Consider the following 17808-nt stretch of genomic DNA (forward strand, 5'->3'; position numbering starts at 1 on the left):
TGGAAGAAGCTCACAAGACCATGTACTCGATTCATCCTGGTAGCACTAAAATGTATAGGGACCTGAAACCCTACTACTGGTGGCCGACGATGAAGCTCGATGCTGCAAAGTATGTGGTCGAGTGTGTAACTTGTGCAAGAGTTAAGGCACAACATCAGAAACAATACGAGAGTTTAGAACCTCTACCTGTACCCATGGGTAAATGGGAAGACATCACCCTAGATTTTGTGACTAAACTGCCCAGAATGAAGAACTATCACGACATGATTTGGGTAGTCGTGGATCGTTTCACTAAGAGTGCAAACTTCATAGCAGCCAACGAGAGGTGGTCTATGGATAAGCTTGCAAATGCTTATGTGAAGGAAGTAGTAAGACTTCACGGTGTTCCTCTAATGATTGTATCAAATCGTGATAGTCGTTTCACGCCAAGGTTCTAGAGAATTCTATAAGAGGAATTGGGTACAAAGTTGTGTTTGAGTACAGCTTACCATCCATAGACTGATGGTCAGAGCGAAAGAACAATTCAAACACTTGAAGATATGTTGAGAGCATGTACCCTAGAATTCCAAGGTAACTGGGATGAGCATTTACCTTTGGTAGAATTTTCCTACAACAATAGTTTCCACTCGAGCATCAAGATGACACCATACCAAGCTTTGTACGGACAGAAGTGCCGTACGCCGTCTTGTTAACTTGAGGCTGGGGAAAAGCAGCTTATGGGCCCCGAGATGGTCCATCAGACTGCTGAGAAGTTAAAGGTGATCATGGAAAGGATGCTATTCATAACACCTACCATGTGTGTTATTTGAGGAAATTCACAGGAGAAGTTCCCGACATAATTCCAATCTCAGAGTTAAGGATGGATGAGAATAAGAGGCTAATCGAAGAGCCCGAGGGAATCGTTGACCGTAAGACTAAGAAGTTACGACGTGAGATGGTCGACTTAGTGCTTGTCCGTTGGAAACATATGAATGGGCCGAATCTCACCTGGGAAACAGAAAGTGACATGATGAGTCGCTATCCACATCTGTTTGTTGATGCATGATTCCGGGACGGAATCATCCTAAGGGGGAGAGAATTGTAACGCCCGTGTTTCTAGGCAAAGCATTAGTATAATGATGTAATAGTCAGGGTCAACCATTGTAACTCATTTTGAAGTAATAAAGAGGAATTATGTGAATATTATGTGAATTATGTGCTTATATACTTGTTTATAACGATACAATAAATTAAGAATGAAAATAAGCGTCAAAATTAAATAATAGATAAACCCGATATCTATGAAGAAAGTTTTAGTGGTCGTGACGAAGATTCCGGAGATATAAAGAAAGCCGAAATCTGAGTTATAACGAAGAAGTTATGAGCTGTCAAAGTTTTACAGCTAAACCGGCACGACACAGCGCGACGTAAATAGTGAATTTACGATAGAATATTTTTTTGCCTTAGTGATCTAAATAAAAGTCATAGTATACGTTAAACCGAGAGCGTTCATAAAAAGAACGTCCAAATCTGACTTCGTATGAGAAAGTTATGATTTTTCTAAGATTTGGCATAACATTGCACAGCCCGAAACTCGAATTTTAGATCGAGCGGTTTTTGGCCAAAGCGACCTAAATGAGAATTGAATATCTCATTAATAGGAACTCAACGACAGAAAGACGGTCGAAAACGGAGCTCGTATGCGAAAGATATGGACGAAGCTTAGTCTCTACTTTTCGAGCGCGGCGAATTCGATACAATTATGTAAATCTGAGATAGAATAAGAATTAGCCAACGGGGTCTAAATGAAAGTTGTAGTACTCGTAATTACCAACGCGTGGATATAAATAACGTCGAAAACGGAGCTCGTATGTGAAAGATATGGACGAAGCTTAGTCTCTACTCTTCGAGTGCGATAAATACGATACAGTTTTTGTAAATCTGAGATACAATGAGAATTAGCCGACGGGGTCTAAATGAAAGTTGTAGTACTCGTAAATACCAACGCGTGGATATAAATAACGTAGAAAACGGAGCTCATACGCGGAAGATACGGACGAAACTTAGGGACTACTATACGATAAAACTCCTATAAATAAGAGATGAACTCTTCATAATTTCTTCACACCATAAGCCTTTCTTTCTCTATCTAACTTCTCTCTAGCCTCCCTAAACCCCTCCCAAGTCTAGGGGACCTCACTAGCACGAGAAGGAATCCCCGGAGCTCCCGACGGCTCCGAGAAGAAAAGCTTTCGGCTCGGAAACGCTGCTCCAGCGAAGCCCGGTTTTTAATAAAAACCCGTTGTAAGTGAGATACGCCTACCGTAATTTAAATATAGCTTATATTTAAATATAATATCATTATTATGAACCTATAAATAAGATTTATCAGTGATTCAAAGTCGTTATACTGATTGATCTACTTACGGGAATGATGTCTAGGCTGTGATTTAGTGAGGTGTTTAAAGTGGGATTTCCAAACAGTAAACTTCATATACCAAACGGACCCTACCTCCGATATGACCCTACCTGGTTGTTCCTTACTTGATAGATCATGAAGTAGACTCTGAGTTAATGATGAATCTAGACTAATAATTAGTCGCAATAAATATTAGACTAAAATCTAGTGGTAATGAAACTAGGTTTCGTCGAAAGAAAATAAATTAATAGAAGCGAAGCGTTGTCTGAGTTCAGAATCACCACCTTACCAGGTGAGTGCATAGTCACTTTCATCTTACACATAGATATGAAGTATTTTATATAAATTACGTGTTATGTGGTGTCTATGTTGGATGAAAGATTTTATACATGTTTTAAATGATTTAAATTGTATATGTATTTTATATCTACAAAATGTGTTGGGTAAAACATGGGTAGATGTAATATTTGTGTGTGATGAAATAAAATGATGAGAGGCCTCGATGTTGATGATGTTTCCAGTCATCTAGCGGAGTATAGATGACGACCACGGACTTTTCTAGACAGTCTAGTGGAACGCTAGCAGGCTCGCAGCCTGTAGGTGTTTATGAACAATGTGTTCACCGGTGTACTCCATCCCCCTCATGGTTGCCTTTAGGACATTTATTGTTGTGGAACCCCCTTACCAGTAGTGTCCATCCCGATGATGATCCTTAGGCTAGGTCCCTTATGATACGTGTTTAGGGACGTGAAGTAAGGATAACGGGAACGGGTAATCGGGTTATTGTTGGTTGATGAAATTAAATAACTTATTTACTGATGAAATTAAATAACTTATTTATTATGGGATCTTGGATTATCATGCATGAAGTCCATAAAGTTTGCAACTTTATGGACCATTGAGTCATTTACTATGTTAGAACCCTTGGATCTGGATTTTGGTGCTTGGATTCCAAGTTTGAATCTTGATGTTATTACCCATCTTTTGACCTAACTAGTGTTTAAGTCATGCATGGGACATGCATGACTGAAAAGATATGATTTTTATGGTGCTTTAGGCTATATATGGTACCCTGTAAATTCCCAACGCGCATCTTAAAGGATTAAGAGCTTAATACCCACAGAACAGTTCTCACGACGTGAGAAGTATGGTCTCACGACGTGAGCACGACTTTACCCCGATTTGAAAACCTGAGATGAGTGAACTGAGTTGACTCGCTGTGTCGACCCATGACGAGTTGACTCTCACGCCGTGAGCCAGGGAAGGTCACGGAGTGAGGATAGAATAATGAGGAAAGTTGACATCGACCGTTGACTTTGACTTTGACCACGGTTGACCAAGTTTGACTTATGAGGATATTTTGGTAATTTGGGATTTTAATGGGATTAGTCATATGGTGGTTACAGGCGGTTGATTTTGGAGCTGTGAGTTGGGATTCGATTATCAGTTTAGCACTACCCGTGAGGTGAGTTCTTCTCACTATATCAACAGGGTTTGCGGCACCAAGGTCGGCCCTTTATGATTTGTATCCTGGTTATAGGATTATGCTATGTTAGATATTGGTTAGAGTTGTATATTGGTTATAGGATGATGCTATGTTAGTGATATGTTAGATCGGTATCCTGGTATATAAGATGATGCTATGATTAGTGATCTGTTAGATTTGTATGACTACATGTACATGCTAGCTAGCGTATGATATTTATGTGCACATGATTTTTTGATTGGGGGTTGAGTTGAGGCGGTCCTACTTTGTGTTGAAGGCCAACATACCCAGGGTGGTCCGGATAGACTGAAGGCCCTGTGAGGCGGTCCAGTCAGGCCGAAGGCCCGGCGAGCGGTCCAGATAGGTTGTAGGCCCTGCGAGGTGGTCCAGTCAGGCTGATGGCTCAGTATGCATGTTGTTTGTTATGATATGGTTATGTTTGTATGGCGTTGGTATTTTGGGGGAACTCACTAAGCTTCAGGCTTACAGTTGTTGATTTTGTTTCAGGTACTTTTGATGATCGTGGGAAGGCGAAGGCATGATCGTGCACCTCCTTATATTTAATGATTTGATTCTGGATACTCTGACATGAAACTATTTTGAAAACTAATTTGTAATAATTATTGGTTTTAAATGTTTTAAAAAGTTTTAAATTGGCGTGCTTTTTTTATGGACATTACATTAGCTTATGCAAATATTACCAAAATAAAATTAAATGAGGAGTTTTGATAAAAAAGAAAATCAACTATGATGAAGTTGTGGTTTATAAGGCTGATGATATGGCTGCAAATTTGAGTGGTGAGACTACACAAGTGGGACAGAAGGTGGTGTTACCTGATATCACTTTCTTATCACTTGGCAATAAGACAAAAGATGATAGAATGTTTGTTGTTACCCCACGGAACACTCTTATACGTGCACAAGAAACTAAGGTTTTAGTTACACCCGAAGACAACCAACCTTGTTTAAAAATGTTGTTGCACCAAGGTGAACCAGACTAGTCCATTGAATATGGAAGCATCAATGGAGGATTAAGGTACTTGGCAAACACCAGGCTAGACATCTCATATGTCGTAGGAATGACGAGTCGATACATAGAACATCTCACAATCAAGCATATACAGGTGCTAAAGCATATTTCAAAGTATATTTCAAAGTATAGTAAAAGAGCAACAATTTATGATCTAGTTTTTGTCAAAGGGTATATCATTGGAAAGAAAGAAAGATTAAGTAAATCATTGGGAAAATTCAAGTTTGACGATATGAAGATGATGTTAGGATGATGAGATTTCTGGATTAAGGGAGAAAATGTTGGAATAATCTAGAAATTTGGGATAATGATTGGCCCAGGGATATTTTCGGAATTGTTATTTTTTAAACGTTTTTGAGTTATTTTAGGAGTTTAACTCTTTTAGTGTGTGTGTGTGTGTGTATATATATATATATATATATATATATATATATATATATATAGGGGGTTAAGTAGAAGTAATTGTAATTAGTTTTTTACGCTCTCGTTTCTAAATAAGCTTGGTGAACAAGCAATTTTCCCATAACCGTTTCTTCCCCTGTTCTCGTTTCATTCTTCCAAGCAATTTTCCCAAAATCGTTTCTTCCCCTGTTCTCGTTTCATTCTTCCTTATTCACTGTTTCTGTTTTTTCTTTGTTCCAATATTACCTGTTTGCAATTCTGACCTGAAACCTTGGTGAACAAGGTTGAATTCACATGTTAAAACTTATAAAAACCACCACCACTGGAACTGGAGTTGATGCCATCAACACACCCAACCCCGCCTACTCCTCTTAGTTTTAACAGGACCGCCTCCTCTTTGGCGCCCTCATTGGCATTTTATCACCATCCATCGTTCCCCTCGTTGGCATTGGATTTTCACTTTGTCCGTGAGAAAGTACAGGCAGGCACCTTGCACGTTTCCCACATAGTCGGAGATGATCAATTGGCTGATGCTCTCGCTAAACTTCTCTTCAAACACAGGCATCAACTTCTCATATCAAAGATTGGACTCCTTTCTCGAGCGTCCATCTTGCGCGGGCATGTTAGACCTAATACAATTTGAATATTTTGAATTATTTTGATTTGTTATATCTTCTCATTTATTCACATGTTTTATTACCATTCATTGTTTGTTAATTCATAGGGATTGTTAGTTTGTATTTAGGAATGTAATTATTTTTTTCTTATGTATATATTCTTTCATTCATTAATGGAAATAATCAATTTGATAACATTTATATTTTGAACCGTTATATCTAAACAATTTTAAGAGCTTAGACCTTAACACCCCCCCCCCCCCCCTTCAAATGGATGGATCTTGGATTGATTGTGGAACCGAGTAGAGATAACCTCGAACGGGCAGGAAAGTTAGCTGCTTACTATTGGTTGCACTTGTACCAAAGTGTATGCATAAAGGTTTGGAACTTTTTGTTATTTGAATCTTAAAAACTTGACCTTATCTTATTCTCGAACCCTTTGCCCGCATTTCATTCTTTTTTTTTTTTTGAAGAGCAAAAGAAATGTCTACACCTATTGCCAACAATCTTTCTTTAGAATTCTACTGAACGGGTAAATCTTCACCCTAAAATGAATAATATTAAAAATTTACCAGAATAATATGCAACACTTGTATATATTTTATAAGTTTCATGTTGCACAATTCTATTATCAATAAATACATATATTAAGGCGACATATGTCCGATTCACACATTTAATCATTTATAACATAATTGATACCGACAATAATTGGCGTGTTCGGCACGGAGCGTTTAGGAGCGTTTGAGGGTTTCTAACTTCTAGCATTTGACAAAACGCTCTGTTTCAAACAGAAAGTCTCGTTTGGCACAACGGGCTTCTAGCGTTTACTTTAAACAAAACGTTCAAAATCCAAATGTTACTTCACGTAGCTACCAGCTAGAAGCTATCCGTTATACCCGTTACCAGCTACAAGCTTTTTTCACAAAAATGATCAAAATTTATAGGTTTTTCTAAAGTGACTTTTGATAATTTTACTTCAATTTTATTTTATTATTTACAATAATATTATAGCCAAATAATGTGGGATAATTTTAACTAGTCCATATAATATGGATCAACAGAGACTATTATCATGCTATAATATTATTATAGGCAGGGCCGGCCCCAAGGGTGTGCAGGGTGTGCATCCGCACAGGACCTCGGAAAAAATACGTTTCGGATTTAACAAAATTATATAGTTATAAGTGTGTATATATATCATTTTGTTCAATAACAAATCAAAAATGTAACTCAGCTAGCCGGCAAAACCACATTCCCTAAGTGTGCTTATTATTGTTTGATGTGGGTTCGATCCCCTCCGTTATTCATATTTTCAATGAAATCAATCTTTTTTTTTTAAATAAATAGAAGTTACATATCAACCCCTCAAATTTAGTAGTTAATTCTATTTAATAAATCAATTTTCGTAACTTACAAGTCTTCCAAATTTTTATAATTTCACATTTTGAGTAATTTAACAATTTTGTTTTTCATTTTTTAAATAAATAGAAGTTACATATCAATCCCTCAAATTCAGTAGTTAATTCCATTTAATAAATCAACTAGATGAGTGCCCCCGCTTTGCGGGGTTGGAAACCTTCGGTGAAAAGTTAATTTGTATTGTTGCAAGTATTATCCAATTTACAAAGCATTATTACTGTTCTAACAATGTACATATAGTTCAAGACAATTTTGGTCTTTAAAATAAAAGGGAAGTAAGGAACTGAATTTCTTCTACCCTCCCCTAGGTATGGTGAAACCCATCAAAATTTCAATTTAAAGAATTCCAGTCGAGTTGAATTCCATCCATTTGGCAACCAAAGACCATATGGAATGTAATCACAAATTCCAATTCCACCGAATCCGAAAAGCAAACACGCCCTAACGATTTCTCAAAGTTACCTAGGGCCTGTTCCAATTTAGTTGAACAACTTTTTCTTAATTATTTGTTGCATGCAATATTAAGGAAACAAAAAACACATATTTCTTACTGTTTGACAATCTTCACTAATTAACTTTAATAGAACCAGAACGATTGTAAAACATATAAATGCATAAAATGGAACAAAAATCACTAATATAATTTAAAGGTCTAAGACCTGCTTCCACAATTCTGGATCAGATTTGGCAATAGGCATATAATCATACAAATCAATCATTTTAGTAAAAATATCATGCAGCTTGATTAAAATATAGGGACTGGAAATGCGCACACCATGAAATCTAGGGTTTAAAGGGGTTGCTTTATCATACTTTTTGCAAGCCTCTTCAAGTAAAGCATCTTTTGATGGTGAACTTGCATCTGGCCAACTTGGGGCCGAAGAGTCGGGTCATTTCTTGGGAAAGAGTAAAATAGTACATCCACATCCAACACTGCAATGATTTATCTCATCTGTTATAATTCCACAAACAAAAGATTTAATTTCAATACTATAAATCTTAATAAATCAGTACTTTAACATAGGATCAAATTTAACATAATCATATTGAACACGATAAATAGTAAATCTACATCAGAGTAACAGAAAACAAAACTTCTTACCTCTAATTTGGCAACAAAACAGACCATAAAAAGCATAAGTATTGCCAAAGTGTTGAATGTAGTTAAAAATTGTACTTTTATATGTTTGCACATTATGCTATTGTAGTTTAAGTGAAATAAAAGTACAATGGGCAGATTAAAAAATTGATGATGCAATTCTCTGTCATTGTAGTTAAAATCATCTTTCATCACGTAACGATAAAAAAATTCATCTTTTATGAACTAATTTCATCTTATAACACATAAAGACAGAGATTTCATTTTTTATCGGTATTCTATTAAGAGTCTTAATTGTTGTCTATACATCCAAACTAAAAAATTGCCACACCCAGCATATATTATACCTGTTAGAAAAGAAACTCCTTACTATAGGCGGCTCAGGGAAGGTCTTGCTTTATTCAATTCAAAAAAATCCTCCTCTTGCTGTCAAATTACCAATTCTACCCCTACATACATGGTTACCAGATACGCACGGATAGGCACATTAGACTGATAGCTATGAGACTGTAGTAAACGATAATAACGGTAAATATGTTTGACTAAAAAGACAAAATATGTCTTTTTTAAGCAAAATAAATGAAGTCATTTGAAACTTTGTGCTGTGCTAAAACCAATTTTACCATGACGTATTTCTAAGAAATACTAAAAAATATTTAACAAATTAAAAAAAAAAAAATACTTGCCTGGGCTAAAATGACGGGAGGTCCTTGTCATGAAGAAATGTGATCAATTTAGGAGCGGGAGATGTCTGTAAATAAAAAATGAACATGTTTAGAGATAGAGAAGTTATGAGTAGAATTCAATATTATATTACAAAACAAATTACTAACAAAATGGAATGAGCATCACTAATATAAAATGAAATTGTATTGGGCGGGTGGAGTGACCATGCATAAATTTGGACAAATTTTCAAAAAAGTCTTTTAAATCATGCATGAATAAGTTGTACTCTGGATAATTTGTTTACTATTTTGAAATTAGCTTGCTAACCTAAACTCTACTCTGGCAGTTTTTGTTCCATACTCATAAATTTAGAAACCACTTTTGTTGTAAAAATTTTAGAATTATCTAAAATAATTAGCTCATTATAATTAGTAAATAAACTGAAATAAACAAAACGTATTATATTTTTGCAACAAATTGTTGTCATTCATAAGGGGTTGTCAAGGTTCTTAAACATCTCCTCTTCTCTGAAAAAAGTCTTCCCAAAATTACTCTTCATATTCTAGACTTTAAAAACACATACTTTATTTATAAATATAAAATCCTAGAAAACGATTAGACTCACTCAGAATTTGATACACCGCATCCTTGATAGCATATACAGGGTCCGCTTCTGAGTACACATGCGAGGCTGTCTAATAACCCAAATCTACAAAAAAAAGTTAAAAAATTATTTATACATCAGAAAGTAGGTTGTTGTTTTGCAATCATACCTGAAATTAGTTGTAATGGTTGGCGGCTTTTATCTCATCCAGTGAAGAAGCCGAGTCGATAAAAATCGAATAGAAGCTTTTACCAGTGATTTTCTTAATTTCTTAAGCTGTATATGGTTCCTATTTCGAATATTCCCTTCACACTGTAGTAAAAAAATGGTCAAAACAATCATGTAAAAAACCAATAAAAAAAATAACTAATGGGATACATCACAAAGTAGGTTTTCCTATGTATCTTTGTTGCTAATCTGGAAAATAAATGGGTAATAAACAACATAACATATTCATTATACTACAGAGGATGCTCTTTGTGCTAAAACTCAACCTGAGTCTCTCAAAACTGAGGTTGATGACGTGGACCAACAGACTAAATCAGAAAAAAATCTGCAAGAACACAAAAATAGAAGACAAAGCAAAGGGAAATTAACAAACATCTATCAGAGTATCAGGTAGAAAGCGGTGTAACCTTCGCTGGCGTCCATCTCCTCTGCCATATGAGATAAATCCTATCAACCTCCTCCATACACCTCTGACGCCACTGCAGCACACACATGTCACTCAGTTAATTAAACAAAATACCTAATTAAATGTAATTTTAAAAAAAATAGATAATTCTCACCTGTGTGTAGTGTTGAACCTATAAGGATGAATGAAAGTCAACCCAGGTGCATCATTTTAAAGGACGCAAAGTCAACTGTGAACATTTTCCTCTACTTGCTTGCTTCTTTTCTGGTGGTTTAGCAAAGGGATCCTAAATATGCAGATTATATAGCAAATGTAAGAATAAGCATACTTACATCAACAATAATATGTTTAAAGCTTTAAATATGTATCTAACCACCCCCTTGTACATAAAGAAATTGGTTCTTCCAATTAAACCTAGAACTTCCCAACGCAATTTCATACGAACATGTTAGAAATCGAATAACAACATATTCTTCGAAGTTGATAATTAACCCATTTCGGATCCAAAACCTACGTTGAACGCCTGAAGGAGAGGGTATAATCATGGATTTCCATCGTAAAGAAAATTTTATAATCACAAAATTTGTAAACCATTTGATATCTAAGAACCTATGTCTCTCTTTTTGGTAGAAATCATCCAAAATCAACAACATTAAGCAACATCAGAAAGCAACTCTAAACCACAAACACAGAAGGTTAGAAACGTAAAAAACAAACCATAGCGAACTACTTTTCAAAAACCAAACAACAAAACAGTTCAAATTGTGGTGCTACGCTGGTGACAGTTTTACAGAAATGTGAAAAGACGACAGGAAGCGGAATAGGGAGGTAACTGAATCCACTGTGTCTTTGGACCGCTCACCGACCGGTCGGTGTCGGTGGGATTTACCTGGTCGATCTGTCGTGTATTTTGGCATATCACAGCAACATGGGTACCAATTTTTATAAAATTGCAAGATTAGGGCAGGGAATATGAAAAACAAACAACCAAAAAGCTAAAAAAAATAAGAAAAAAAGAGATAGAATAAGGAGATGGTGTCGTACCAGGACTGACGATGCCCAACCATCTGTTGGTCAAAATCGAAAGACGGAGTGTGTTTTGTATGTGTTTCACCTGGCGAAACTCGATTTCTGTCGGATAGATGAGGCCAGCAAAAGTCGATTTCTAGAGTGGTTAGATGATGACCGCTTGCAATCAACGATCTTCACTAAAACAATGAACATATACTTGAGATTTTAATCGAAACGGAAGACGACAACATCGGAGGTAGAGTGGTTAGATGATGACCGGCCAAATCCAAGTTCGTTGATTCTGATCAACCGGAATCGAGTTGGTAGAGTGAGGTATAGAAGAAGAACAGGATATTTGAGGTATAGAAGAAATAGAAGAGAGTGAGGCGGTGGTTTGGAGGCGGGTAGGGAATGGAAGGAACCGGAGAGTGATCGTCTCCAAAAGACGGAGGCAGATGAAAGAAACAGAAGGCGGTGGAAGCAAGTGTATGTGATTGGGCGAGGGAGGCGGTGAGTAAACATGGATGAACGGTGATGGGGCGGTTACGGAAACGGCAAAGGAACCACATATCAAACACGTGGCTGAAACAGAAGGATAAACATAACAAAGTCTCAACAGATTGTCAAATAGCACCCAAAATACATTCCCTTCGAAAATAGAAGCCACAGATAGAAACGGAGGGCCAGCAGTGACAAAAAAGGCTGATGTTTACTGTTCCCAACATTGTCCAAGTTTAATATGTATATATAATTTCCACAATTTACAAGTTTGTTTTATAACTTTAATTTAACAATTTCTTTTACTAGTACAATTCATTGTAACCTTTAGATATATATATATATATATATATATATATATATATATATATATATATATATTATTTTTATATAAACTTTTTTTAGAGGGCCTTTTTTTGTGATAATCTTTAGATTTATTATATATATATATATATATATATATATATATATATATATATATATATATAATTCTTTTTATATAAACTTACTTTTAGGGGGCCTTTCTTTTCGTGTTTGAACCGAGCCTAAGATAACTCAGGACCGGTCCTGATTATAGGAAAAGTATGTAGACTATTATCATGCTATAATATTATTATAGGAAAAGTATCGAAAAGTAAAGACTTTCTGGTTATACCTTCAACACCAGCAATGTATTGTTATACGTTTATCTCAAATGGTTTCATCCGATCCTGTTATAGTCATTTATTCTCTTTTGGTTTATTGACTTGTTGGTTATTAAATAGTGTGATATAATTGCATATAAATGGTCCAAAACAACATAAGATAGAGATTTACTACATCAGCTAATATAAAGTTGTTATTTATATTAACTTTCCTTAATACTATATTCTCTCTCACAAAAGATATTGTCTCAAATCTCAATGTATTCTCTCTTACAAAAATATTATCTTAGTATAGCCTTATTATATCTTTTATACACATATATCTTTATAGCATGATTAAAGAAAATGTGGAACAACCAAGTCATACCAGAAATGAAACTTATAGCATAATTAAAAACTGTGATACAAATTAAAGTCATAAGATGACAGACAACTAACACAAAACAAAACCAAAACCATAAATTGCCTTGACAAAATTCAATCTCAAAACACAAAATAAATTCATCTTTTTCAAAATATCATGTTTTTCAATAGAAGAAACCAAGCACTTTTCCACCAACATTCTTCCTCCTAGCTTCTTCATGATCCATGATTCCAGCAGATGTTGTCAATACAATGTAACCAAACTACACATTCACAAAAAGACACCACAAGGGCAATTTTGTAAATTAAAACAAAAAAAAAAACAATTTTATATATAAGTCATGTTTTGATTAAACTAACCTGTCTTGAAGGGAGAAGTCTAGCAGTCCATGGTTCAATTTCCTTGACACCAACATCAAATCGAGGACTGATAACTCCACATTTGTTCAATCTTCCATTCAATTCAACCACAATCTTACCTGATCTGTGATCATCAACATACTCAAACTCACCAATGTAACCTGGGTACAATACAATCAAACAATGGATACATTAATTAGATTGGGGAGATAAGAATGTTTCAAGATAAATTGAGAGGAAATGGGTTAAAGAGGCAAACCATGTTTTTGCATAACAATAAGGAACTTGATGATAACTTTTGAAGAAGGCCTAATCATGACCTGTCTTTTGCCTCTCTTCTCAGCATTGTACATGCTTTTAAGAGCATCATTCAGAACACTAACCCTCACCATTGTTCAAAATTTTCAAGATCCTGGAAGAAAAACAAATTGAAGCATCAATAATGACAACTTGAAATGCCGAATCTTAATTCAGATATATGATGCAAGCTCACAATAAATTACAAAGTAAAAACAATTTACATGATATCAACAGAATAAGAATCGAGGATGTGACACAAAATTTATAAGCACAATGTGAATTGAAGTCTCTTGGACAAACGAAACACTAATTCCTTGCTTTTGCAATTGAGTAAACGAAACACTGAACAGAGAAACTCACAAACACTCATCATTCGTCAACACGTATTACATAAACAAACAACTAGCTTACAATCATACAGAAACTAAAATACTCTTAAGGTGCGAGATCATGCATTAGATATTCCAACTAAAATAACGAAACTAAAAGCTAACAATAAATATCAAATCAGATATTCCAACTAGCAATAGCATGTTCTTCGTTTGATAAGCCTAAAAGTCACATCACGGAGCACCAAGAGGCCTAATGATTCAGGTGTCGATAATAAGACATCAACGTAATAAAGAACTAGACAAAATCGAAACGGCCGAATAAGAGGTTTATAGATCGAGCAAACGATTAACTTAATCAGAACTCAAATTGCAAAGAACAAAAGCTTTTGCACTGCAGCAGCACTATGTAAATGGCCAAAAACACGTATACGTCCTGAGAGAAAGAGCTAGGGTTTACCTCGAAGCAGAAATAGCAGCGGCGCGCAAAGGATCACAGAGAGTGAAATAAGAATTAGGGTTTGGGTTCTTAAAAGCGTGAGAGTGGTGGGTCGTATTAAATTAAAGAAAACCCTAAATGTCATTTATTTACTTTTTTTAAAATGTGTTAGTTCTTTTACCGGTTTTAAAAAAGGAAATCTGTATAAAATGTTTCTATATTTTGTATCTATTATCACTAAGTTTTTTTTTTTTTTCAATATAACTTTTGAAAGCGGTTATTGTTTGTAATGGACTCAATTTTCAGGTATTAAATTGTAAAAAGAATATAAGGATGTTTTTTTTTACAATAAATTGTAAAAAGAATATAAGTCAAGTTTTATTTATTTTAAGATTAAAAAGGTGTTTTAAATTTTATTTTGAAGCTGGAAATAACTTTTAAGCAAAATGACTTATTGATTTATGATAGTGAAAAAAATGTGTTTTTCAAAAAAATGTTTGATTAGCTTGTATGGTGGAGAAATCAATAACTAAATAAGTTATTTTTTAAAAAATGTTTGTATTAACTTATACATATTTATGGGGTATTTGACTTCAAAAAGTCAATAAGTCGTTTTTAAATAAAATCTCAAACACCTTTTAAATTATAATCTATTTTTGTTGAAATAATCATTACAACTTGTTTGATATTTAATATATGATGATAAATAAATATAATTTTTAAGGTCAATTCTATACTGGCCCCTCCCTGCCATCCACAGACACACAAGATGATTTGACAATTTATGTGGGTGAGTGGTACATATAGTAGCATTTTTTTTTAATTATACTTCTATTTAATAAAATATAAACACCGATTAAAATTTAAAAATATTTGGTTATAAAATGTATTTGTCACTTTTTGATAATGGACCCCCCCCCCCCTCCCGGCCGCCCACAGACACACACGGTGATTTTACAATTTATGTGAGTGAGTGGTACATATAGTAGCATCTTTTTTTAATTATACTTCTATTTAATAAAATATAAACACCGATTAAAAGTTAAAAATATTTCGTTATGAAATGTATTTGTCACTTTTTGATGATGGAACTACATCGAATATAGATTACAATATATCACATTAATACCAATATTATAAAGAATATTGTATGATGTTTGTTGTTTAGATTTTTAAAATCGTAGACAAAATTGTTTTGCATATTCTCTATCGATCTATAGATGAATTTCATGCACTGTTTTTTCAACCAAGTACTTGGTATGTGGATGGATATTTCATATCAAATTTTGATTTACCTTCATCATTTAAAGTGACAGATACATTTTATAACAATATACTTTTACATTTTAATCGGTTTATTTTTATTAAATATAAGTATAATTAAAATTTTATATATATATTTATTAAATCAAAAATTTTATAATGATTTTTTCAGCAAAAATAGATTGTAAAATAGATAAGAGTTAATGTTAAAATTATTATGCTTGGAAAAAAATACCTATATTTTAGTCTATTGACAAAAAAAATCACTGGTATTTTTTTTTTACAATTTAACCATCAAAACTTGCTATTGTATGCAGTTACCTGAAAATTGAGCTCAATAGTAAATAATAGTTGGTTCTAATGGTTAGATTGGTCTTCACTACCACATGGATGTCTAGCTAGTTTATCATTAGATGTTACTTGTGATTTAATTTAACTTGACTATAGTGATTTATAAGCATAAATTACCCTAACTTTTCTTTGTTATTAAAATGGATAGAGAAGCTCATATTTTCTTAATCAAAGTCACAAAACTAATAAAGCATGTAATTTGTGAAATCAATTATGTAACACCTCATTTTCGCCTTACAATATAAACGATTGGTTACGTAAATAGACGTTTTTTGATAGAAGATTATTTAGATAAATAGTATTGATGAAATTCGTAGTGATCGTAAAAGCGAGAGCATGCAAATAAAGAACGCCTAAATCTGACTTCGTAGAAGGAAGTTATGATTTTTAGAAGTTTCAGTGCAGTAGTATGTGACACGGAAACCGAAATTCAAATAGATCGATTGTTAGGAAAAACAATCTAAACGAGAGTTGAGCATCTCGTCGATATAAAGACAGTCGAGAACGAAATTCGTATGTACAAGTTATGATTTTTATATGGACTTTAACAATCTAAGCGTGTTGAAAATATATCTTTAAAAATAGAGTGAGAATTAGCCAACGGAGTCTAAATAAAAGTTGTAGATCTCGTCAATAGATACACGTAGATATAAAGAACGTCGAAAACGAAGATCGTATGAAGAATATATATGATTTTTTTAAGAAACTGAAAATTCACGTGCAACTGGGCGTGCGTCGACAAGGTGTGCGGCGCGCACTGACACTCCACCTAAAAATCACCATGTGTCAGCCTCTGACTGAAACAACACCAGCGCCCCGACAAGAAGCGTGGCGCGCATCTATAGTGTGTGGCACACCTCCCTGCTATAAATAGAGTAGTATGGTTTCTTTCATTTCCCACACCCTATTTACTCCAAACTCTCTCATCTCTCACTAAGATCCGACTTTCAGGGGATTTTCAAGGTTCGGAGGAAACTTCCTCCTAGCAAGGTTAGGAGCCATCAACAAGCCCGATTAATAGAGGTGTGTGGTATCGAGGTTCTGCCTGTAATTTTCCCTTTTTTTGCTAGGATCCCTTTAAGTTAAGTTGTGATTTAAGTGTAACTTATATTTATATTCATAGTCGTTGTTATGAGTGTATGAATAAGATTTATCATCAATTCCAATTATAATATCGATTGATCTACTTACGCGAGAGGTCTCTAGAATGGTCATGTTGGCTTAGTTGTTGGATTTCAGAAAATTTATATGTTGAAATGGTCCTGCCTCCCAATTGTCCTTCCTGGTTGATCTGACACTATGACGGTTAGACTCAAACGAGTGTTGCGCAATATCGTCAAATCAGGCAATCTAAAACTATTTAATTTTGAGAGCATGCAACCTAACGTACTTTTCGGATAACTAATTAATATCAATATAGGTTATAAACAACAATTAACACGCAAATCCCTAGGTTTTTAATTTGACATAAAACCGCCTTTCAACCCTCTCTTGATCCGGCGATTTTGGAATTTCAAACCTTTTCCGGCGGGTCCAAATGCCGGCAAGGTGATCGGTGGGTCGATTAATCAATTCAACAGTCTTAAATCTCTTCCTTTTATTCGGATATTGGCCAATTGAAACTCGAATATCAATATGGGGTCAGCTTTTGCCGATCGCTGGCAGCCTAAGGAATCAGGGTCCAAGAAATCAGGATTGCAACGCTCACAGATGTTCAGGAGTAGGAATCAGGAATCGAGTAAGAATGTTTCTTCATTTTATGTTACTAATTTCCCAGAGTATGTAATAAATAGTGGCCTATGGCGTATGTGTAATCGTCTTGGCAAAGTGGTAAACGTATTTATTTCTAATAAGAAATCTCGATTGGGAAAATGTTTTGGTTTTATACGATT

At 34.6% G+C, this 17808-nt stretch overlaps 1 protein-coding gene and 1 long non-coding RNA gene across 5 annotated transcripts; both read right to left on the minus strand.

Moving 5' to 3' along the window:
* Positions 1–7950: 7950 nt before the first annotated feature.
* LOC145112726 (uncharacterized) lies at positions 7951–11930 on the minus strand. 4 transcript variants are annotated; one of them, XR_013710642.1, is made up of 9 exons: positions 11403–11928; positions 10513–10644; positions 10360–10431; positions 10219–10277; positions 9894–10036; positions 9746–9829; positions 9141–9205; positions 8802–8903; positions 7951–8307 (listed from the first exon to the last, which is right to left on the minus strand). It is a non-coding gene; the product is annotated as an uncharacterized LOC145112726 (long non-coding RNA). The 4 variants fall into 4 exon arrangements; XR_013710644.1 differs by having other exon boundaries at positions 7951–8288; positions 10219–10431; positions 11403–11930; XR_013710641.1 differs by having other exon boundaries at positions 10219–10431; positions 11403–11929.
* A 945-nt stretch (positions 11931–12875) lies between these two features.
* LOC145112727 (small ribosomal subunit protein uS8-like) lies at positions 12876–14437 on the minus strand. Its single transcript, XM_079048860.1, has 4 exons — positions 14324–14437; positions 13494–13646; positions 13235–13395; positions 12876–13137 (listed from the first exon to the last, which is right to left on the minus strand). Exons 2-4 carry the CDS (start codon positions 13624–13626, stop codon positions 13039–13041), a joined length of 393 nt encoding a protein of 130 aa, XP_078904986.1. The 5' UTR covers positions 13627–13646; positions 14324–14437; the 3' UTR covers positions 12876–13038.
* Positions 14438–17808: the final 3371 nt, after the last annotated feature.

This window comes from Lactuca virosa, chromosome 5, assembly GCF_052849685.1.
Source record: "Lactuca virosa cultivar CGN04683 chromosome 5, Lactuca_virosa_CGN04683_v6, whole genome shotgun sequence".
Classification (NCBI taxonomy): Eukaryota; Viridiplantae; Streptophyta; class Magnoliopsida; order Asterales; family Asteraceae; genus Lactuca; species Lactuca virosa.